The 8,805-nt window shown below is 35.7% G+C and overlaps 1 protein-coding gene across 1 annotated transcript; it reads right to left on the bottom strand.

The window, feature by feature from the left end:
- Window positions 1-386: 386 nt before the first annotated feature.
- On the bottom strand, window positions 387-1,646 carry LOC112087244 (uncharacterized protein At3g43530-like). Its single transcript, XM_024157275.1, has 4 exons — window positions 1,560-1,646; window positions 1,239-1,485; window positions 746-1,191; window positions 387-488 (listed from the first exon to the last, which is right to left on the bottom strand). The coding sequence occupies exons 1-4, from the start codon at window positions 1,644-1,646 to the stop codon at window positions 387-389; spliced, it is 882 nt and encodes a 293-aa protein (XP_024013043.1).
- Between the last annotated feature and the right edge of the window lie 7,159 nt (window positions 1,647-8,805).

The raw sequence follows: 8,805 nt of genomic DNA, 5'->3' as shown, positions 1-8,805 counted from the left end.
TGTGTCTGATGTTTTCTGTCTTATGTTTTTTGTTTTTTGTACTTTCTTATGTTCTGGATTCCGTATGTGCACATTTCGCTATGTTTAGTACTCCCTTATGTTGTCCTTATGTTGTGTACAAACATTATTCTACTAATTTTAACTCAAACTGTTTAGGCCTAGTATTCCACATATATAAGTGGTTACACCAAATAATACTAAGATGGTTACACCTAATAATACTAGGTTACACCAAATAATACTAAAATGGTTACACCTAATAATACTATGTTCCCAGCTTTATATGTGGTTTCACCAATAATACCAAGTTTTCCCAATATTTGGTTTTCAATAATCCAAAATCAATAATAGAAATAGAAGTACATATTTCAAATGTCATAGGAGACTTAACGTCTCTGCTTTGTGTTTGGCCCTAGCTTTGATTGCTCTTGTTTCCGTTTACCTGCACCCACTTCTGCGTTCACACCGTCAGCACCGTCTGGTTCTACCTACACATACCAAGTAATACAACATAGTGTTACCATGAAATATAAAGTATTACAAAAAAAAATGGATATTACTCTTCAAACTTCAATACCTCCTTACTTCTAAGCAGGTAAGGAGATCGGGCTACAAGCTGCTCCGCCTCTTTCAGCTCCGCCTCATTCATATCCGGCTCTTTCTGCTTTGGCTCTTTCTGCTCCGGCTCTTTCTGCTCCGCCTCCTTCTGCTCCGCCTCCTTCTGCTCCGCCTCCTTCTGCTCCGCCTCCTTCTGCTCCGCTTCCTTCTGCTCCGCTTCCTTCTGCTCCGCTTCCTTCTGCTCCGGCTCCTTATGCTTCGGCTGTTTCTTCTTCGACTGTTTCTTCTTCACCAGACTTTCAAGTTTCTCTCCAGCTTGATCATGTTCATGTTCTACATCATTTCGAAAAACTTCTCCTCCCTCATCTCCTGGTCCTTCCCTTTCTCTTCTTGTCTCTTTTACATATTGTTCTACAGAGCAGAGTCTTGTATCAAAGCCATCCATTCGGGCACTGATTCGGAGAAACTGAGCGTCCATACTCTTCTGCAAGCTCTGAAGCTGTTCCACAATTCCAAGAGGCGCCTCCTTCTCCGTCCCCACATTATGCTTAGCCGCTACAGGACGGTTTACCCACTCCTTATTATCTCGGGCATCAACATCGATCTTGCATATCTCTTTCCAGATATCGGCTTCTTTTCCTCAACTAAACGCCTCATCCAATTTTCAGGAACGATATCACCGATATTTTCCTCTTCATTCCTCTCCATGACTCCCGCAAGCATAATTACCTCATCCTCGGATGGTTGCAATATACTCTTGATGACCCTAGTGTTACCCAGTGTTTCATAGAGTTCCGACAAAGGAAAACCTTTTAGTGTGAATGGTTGGAACTTCTGCCTGCACATCCGGGGACAACCCCTCCCTGCTCCTCTAACATCTTCTCTGTATTTGTTCTTCAGACATGGGATGGCCTCAAAGGCTAGCAACTAACATAAACCCAACAAATTACACTTACTCTCATAGTATTACATAGTTACAAATTCTTTATAATGTGACATACCTCCAATGGAGTAACAAAGCTTGGAAATGTCCATGCATCTGTTCCGACGACCCCATTGAAATGCCTCATTGTGTGCTCAATCTCCATCATATTTACATCGAATGAATATCTACCCCAAGGAAACCTCTTACAAGCCTCGAGATCATCCACAATCCTCAGGAATAAGGGGTCAACAGATGGTGCTCCCTTACCGGTTTTTGTTTACCCACTAATTATAGAGGATAAGAAGTAGACGACACATATCTTCAACCGATCAGGATTAACTAGTCCTCGCATCGACTCTAGCTTTTTCTCAACAGCAGCAAGGGAGGGGACAGTTTCTTGGAAATATATATTCTTAAACGAAGAAATTCCTATGCTCTCATAGTCCTCTGGGTACGAGAGACAGTTTAATCCACACAAAATGGCATGCTCTCTAAGGGAATAGCGAATTGGTACACCATTCACTACAAACCAAGCTTCCCTCTTCTTATTTGTGTTTGCTGTCCGAAGAAGAAGCAACCACATTCCCATCATCTTGTGTGTTGTGTCCTCATGCATGGCCCTATGCATATGCCAAAAGTGCTTGAACTGTGGGTGTTCTGTAAACCATAACAGCTCATGTGGTTCAAGGTCTAGGGACTCCAATTTAGCAACAGCTTTGTGGATATAACATCTTGTTCCCAGCTTTATTGCATTATGATACTGACTGGGCTCGAAGAACATTCTCACGGTGGCAATGGCTGATTCTCCTCCTCCTCAGCCTCAACCTCAGTTCCCCTCCACAACACTATCTGATTATTATCCGTCTCTGATTCGGCAACTCCTTCAACCATTTTCTCCTGCGATGATTCGGAATCTGAGTAAAGTTCTGGTCTAGCATATCTAAACACTCTTTCCTTGCCTACATCCATGACTCCTATTTTGTAATTGCCAACTGAATAGAGAACATATAAATCAAATTTTGGATTCTACACAAAACCGACTTGAAATCTACAAAGTAATCTAGATAAAAATTAGAAATCAGAGGACGAAGACGAACGAACCTGATATAGCGAGGCGTTGATTCAAGTCAGGCAGCAGCAAATCACTCGTAGTTGTCCCAGAGAATACTAGGCGAAGACGACGACGAGAGGACGATTTTGAAATTTGAATTTTTTTTTTCTCAGACTTACCACAATTTTGTCTCCAATTTTTGACCCTAAACCCGATTTCTTCGGATTCAACCCGATATGATAGACTGGATGTGGATTTTCGTGGTTGGGTTAGTAAATATGAAACTTTAGTAAGGATCTGCCAGTATTTCACCGCTTTTCTCCCTTTTTCTTGCTTTAAAATAAATCGGAAACAAATTAAATATTATGAGGAGGAGATTTGAGAATTTTTATAATGCGGGAGGAGTACACGAGATTATCTCTTGCTGTTTGGAAAAACGGTATATGTTTTATTATTTATAAAATCATTCTTAATCTTTATCTATGAACGTCACTATCCTTCAATATATTTTTTTTCCAAAATCTTAGGAATACTTCAAATAGTTTAAGTCAAAGGAATTTCAAGATTTTTGTTTAATTCTGAAATAGAAAAAGTTGACTCTTTCAAAAAGAGGTAATATGAAAGCAAAAGTATAATTTTTTTTATCAAAAAAGATTTTAAATTACTAAATTAGTCAATCTTATATAATAATAATTTTATGCTTATAGGTACTCAGAAATAAAGAAGAGCAGCAACACTACTGGTAGTGAATGAGATATGTTGGCATCACCAATATATATCTTATCGAAAATATATATTGATTGATGTGTTTTAATGCATTTCTACTTGATTTTCTTATCAACTATTTAGTTTTATTATTAAATTGGCAATTAACTCTTAGGAGTCATCATTGATTGTAGAACAATTGCAGTTCTGTGTTATATTTTTTTTTATTATTACCAACCATTTGCCATAACAAATGTAATATAGTTATACATCAAAAAACATATTCATGGAATCATGAAAATTATCACAAAGAAAAAAAATATCAAACAACTATATACATAATTATAATTCAAATAAATAAATAAAATGAAACAATATTAAATCAATTAAACATTGAGGATGATCACGAGAACAATGTGTTAAAGACATAAATATATATATATATATATGTATATATATAAGTAAACACGTGCACATCATGGATCCATAATCTAGTTACATTAAAAATATTATTATAAATAAAAAGAAATAATTAAAATAAAAAATTATAGAAATATATTTTAAAACTATTAAAAAAATATAAATTTAAATCAGAAGTGTACTTAGTTTGTTTACTTATTAATATATTAAATATATTCTATTATTTGAAATAATAAGCAATCTATATATTTTCAAAAAAAAAAATCTATTGAAAATTTTGTAATATTTTTTGTTGGGATAAATTCGATCCTTTTTATGTGGACGAACTTTGTGCTTGCACGTGATGTTCATAATTTTTTTAGGTATGGCCCCTTTTGGCCAAATTATGATTCATATTGGGCTTACGGTTCAATACGACCTAAGCATATAGCACCGGGCCTTGAATCCTTTGGATTCGAGAGATCCGGCACGAGAGGCCACTTGGTCTCGAATTCCTCGTTTCTGACCTTGCGAATGTTTCCCTCCATTCGACAGTTAGAATATGCCTTGGATTGATTCGATTTCCCATACTCTTTACAAACCCATGAGGTCGGCATTTAATGCACTATGCTTTCATGTGTCAGGTGAAAATGACCATTCGCAGAAGGCAGAAGAAAAGCAGGATCAGCAAAGACCATACTGTATCTAATCGCCGATCCAACCCGTATGCTGAGAGTGAAAGGGATGCACCAAGGAACGGTCTCACAGCAAGAAGAACACGCCAAGAAAAGTTGGCGAAACCGTTAGAGGCATGATGCAAGCATAAGATTCGGATCCAACCAAGCCAGATCATAGACCAACCCGCAAAACCCACGACCCGAGGACCGACCTGGTATACTATTCTAAGTTAGGTAAAATGCTATAAATATTTAACCCTTTCCAACGATAAAGGAGTTCAATCTCTTCGCTAAGATAAGGTACATGTTATCTTACTCATGAACCTTAAGCTTCAGCACACTCATACTTCCGGTCATTACTCCGACCACCTCAATACTTCCGGTCATTACTCCGACCACCTCAATACTTCCTCTCCAGACCTAAACTCTTACATTTATTCTCTTTCGACCTCAAAAATCCCACCAAACATAGGTCTGAGCAGATTCCACATTCCTCAGGAACTCTCGGTGTAATTTCTTTTCTTCATTTTCCGATTTCTTTTCTCTCTCCAGTTCTCACTTTGTGTTCCTTCTTTCACTGTTTACTGACTTGAGCGTCGGAGAGCCATCAAAAAACATCATTCCATCGTGTTTTTCGGGTCTTCACGTGTTTGTTGGTTTTAAAGGAGACTTGCCTCCAAAGATGACTACAAATCCCCTAAACATTTTTCATTTGAATTTTTATAACTAATTTGTACTATATTTGAAAATCAGTTCAAATATATTTAAATAAATAAATTAAAATATGTATTCAAGATTCAAAACTGTAGTTCTTTACGGATCAGTTTAAAAACATTTTAATCTATCATGAAACAGATTAAGTACACGGTTGGTTAGTTTTGATAATTTATATATAATCATTAATAAGACATATTATAGAGTTCATTAAATAAAAATGATACAATGATCTCAAATAAAAAGACAATCAAATTTCTATTCTATGAAAATACTTGTTTCTATGAATATACAATCAAATTACAATCAAATTTCATTAATTGATAAACAAGAGTTTTAGTTCTTGTGGGTATCAATCCCCTTAAGCAGTTGCAGCATAAAAGGTAGTCAATCCATAAGTGTGAAGATAGACAGTAGTTCATGAGAATTCAAACTTAATCCAACCTAAAACAAGATAGGTTTGGTAACAAGAGACACTAAACCAATTTCAAACAAGATTAAAGACTTAAACTAAGCAATAAACAAGATAGCAAATGATTAATGATGATATGAATATGATGAAACTTAGAGCTCTAGACATGATAGTTGGCTAGGGTACATCAGGGTTTAATCAAGTAGCCAATGACAATGATGATGAATGATCTAAGCAGCTTAGGATTCAAAGCAAGTTTCAATCTTTCTCAAGCATCAAAACACAATTTCAAACATTGCTCATACCTAATCATCATTAGAGAGACAATGAAATAAATGCATTAAACACCAATCCTATTATACCATCTATGCTCAAAAAAATATTCCCATGTGAATCAAACAATAAACTCTTGATTTAGCTGGTTCAGGCATTTCATCAAACACCTTTTGGGTTGATGCAATGCCTAAGATTTGGGTTAAAGAGATCATCTAAAATCCAGCATTAAGATCAGCTAAACAATACAGAGATGCATTAATCTAGTCCTAAGCATGCTTAGTCAAACCCCTAAACACCCTAACCTATATATCTAGAACCCTAATGAGGTGACTACTCGCTAATCATGATTAAGTCTCTGATTCCTTTGCAAGAAGAGTAGTTAGGCATGATTAGTTGATAAAAATAAATAGAAGATGGATAGATGATGATGAAAAGATGATTCAAACTTTAAAACTCTCTTGGATTAAATAGAAAATGGGAGATGTCTCTCTCAAAATAGGATCTTAAACAAAAGAGGCAAACAGTTTTAGGGAATAAGAGGTAAGTCTTGGAAAAAAAATCCTAAAAACTATTTAAAGAAAGCTGGTTCGGACCGGGTTAGCCCAGGAAAAACTGGGTACTGACCCGGTTCAGTTGGTTCAAGTGTCTAGTGTGCGAGATGGTCCTGGTCCTTGCTCACCCGCACAGCCATGTTGCACTGATCCTAGAGCTTGTTCTTGCGGGTCAACTCTTTACTCCTTCAGCCGCACTCCCATCTGGTTTAAATTGCGAATGTTTGTGCGGTTCAGGTCGTCCTACTTTCCCATTCGCATCTATCATCTCGCAGCCTGGAGAAAGCATGTGTACAAGATGGTCCTTCTCACCTCCCAGTCGCACAGCCATCTCTAATTCATTTGCGAGTGTTGGTGCGACGTGGTTCACTCCATTTTCCACTCGCACTCCCAAGTCGCACAGCCTTGTGGACTTAGCATAATTTGAGCTTGGAAGTTTATACCCTGCTCCGAGTCGCCTTACCCGCACCATTGAAGTCGCAGCTTGCTCTCAGAGTTTAAACCTTCACTGCTGTGAGTTAACCAAGTCGCACACCCATATCGCAGCTTTTCTCATCTTCTCGGACCAACCTTTACTTCAACTGGCATAACTCGTGGGATTTTAATCCAAATGGCTCGGGACAAACTCCAGAGGGAAGGCAGCTCAATTGCCTACAACTTTGATGAATAACTTGGGTGCATCCGGGGTGAGAAAGGCCTTCCAGTAAACGGGTTTCTGCATCGGCTCGGGAAGCTCTAGTTTCTTGCTGCGGGACATGTCTGTCTCCTGATTGCGATATCTCCTGACTCAGTACTCCAAATGGAATGATTCCGAGCGTTCTGTAAAAACACTTGAAACTCTCAAATCTTGATGAAGTCCCCGGAAACTGGATTGGAGTGGAAGGGCATCGTCCTGAGTGATCTTTGAAGTATATTGGATCGGTCCGGAATGAATGCAAAACAGATTCATCTTCAGTTGGCCATAAATTTCAGCTAACTGCTCCGAATCCATTGATTCTAACTGTTCCAGAATTTTCACTCAATCTTCTCAAACTTTTCTAAAGACACCGGAGGCTGAATCGATCCGGGAGGCTTTCCAGTAACTCAATCTTTGGTGCGTATCGGGACCTAGTGATTTTGGTCGAGGTTTCATATACACGTTTTGGCCGATAAGTCACGTACCGCGGTACGTATTTCAGCCGATAAAAACTCTTCCTGCGGCAAAAAAGTTTTGACCGATAGAAACTTGGTCCGCTGCATGATTTGGCCAATCTAAGCTTCCTAGTAAAGGTTTTTGACCGGTATTTTCCATCCCGCGGTAAGCTTTTATTCCAGAACTATTTTATATATTTATAAACTTAAATATCCAAATTTTGTTTAAGTTTTATATATATATATATATATTGCTAAATCAGATAAAACAATATTTCATAATAAATGAAGTAAAATTCTTTAAAAACTATGATTAAAGGCTTTGCTTCCAGAATAATTTTTTGAATATGAATTGATAAACCTATGTAAATTCATTGTAATTGTTACCACTTTTTTGTACTTAAATATTATATTGGGAGTTAAAAATATTATTATTTCAAACTCCAAATTGATTTTTTTTAATAAATTATATCATCAAAATATTTTTTTTCAAAATAAATTGTATTGATTTATACAATTAATATTTACTCCAGAATTTTTAATGTTTTGTTGTCAACTTTCAACATACTTTTTGTAACTAAAATATTACTCTTTATAAGTTTTTATTTTTAAAAAAAAAAAAATATATATATATATATTATATATATTCATATATTTACCAATCACACCTAAAAACTTGTAACACATCAAAATACTTGTGTTTATACTGTTATGTGCGGTTCCACAGATCTCTCAACAAAAATTAGACAACACTTGTATTTTTATATTTTTCTTAAAAAAATATTAAACCGCACGACACTTCATATATTATTGTTGATTGGTAACATTAAGGTGGGGTATACTAATACTGTCCCACATTTTGTCATATTTTTTCAATGAACCGCATTGAGTGAAATAGAATTTTAGGGTCTGAATGGTGATATAACATAATCGGTAGTGTAGGAAAAGCGGATTGACAATGCGATAAAGATTAAATGCAGTACATACGAGAGAAATATATTTATAACAAAGTGGTGGTTAATACATAATATGTCTAATTGGTTAAAACACAACTTGCGGTATAGAATAAATGTTTGAATAATAAAAAAATGATACAAATTATAGATAAATAATTTAGAAATAAATATATTAATTATAAATTAAAATGTTTTGTTCAATGTTAAGAAATATTATCATAATTTCAACTCCACTGAATATCTTATAGATTTGATTTTATAATGGATTTTAGTGGATTTCGGAAGATTTATATATTAAAAATACAAACATTACTAGGAAAAACTTACAGATTTAAAAATACTAATAAAAATTCACATATTTGAAATCAGTAAATTTTAGAAACATTTATAAATCTTACAAAGATTATGTATTAACCACCACTTTGTTATAAATATATTTCTCTCGTATGT

Source organism: Eutrema salsugineum, unplaced genomic scaffold (genome assembly GCF_000478725.1).
Source record: "Eutrema salsugineum unplaced genomic scaffold, Eutsalg1_0 scaffold_18, whole genome shotgun sequence".
In the NCBI taxonomy this organism is placed as follows: Eukaryota; Viridiplantae; Streptophyta; class Magnoliopsida; order Brassicales; family Brassicaceae; genus Eutrema; species Eutrema salsugineum.
The sequence above is the reverse complement of the archived record's forward strand: the minus strand, read 5'-3'. Positions and strand labels throughout refer to the sequence as shown.

Bases quoted from the DNA above. Each gene is read 5' to 3' on its own strand.
- LOC112087244 (XM_024157275.1), bottom strand. From the start codon at position 1,646: ATGGAGATTGAGCACACAATGAGGCATTTCAATGGGGTCGTCGGAACA. The intron at 1,486-1,559 runs GTATGTCACATT...GGTTTATGTTAG, and splicing joins GCTTTGTTACTCCATTGGAG to TTGCTAGCCTTTGAGGCCAT. The intron at 1,192-1,238 runs GTGATATCGTTC...GTTGAGGAAAAG, and splicing joins GAATGAAGAGGAAAATATCG to AAGCCGATATCTGGAAAGAG.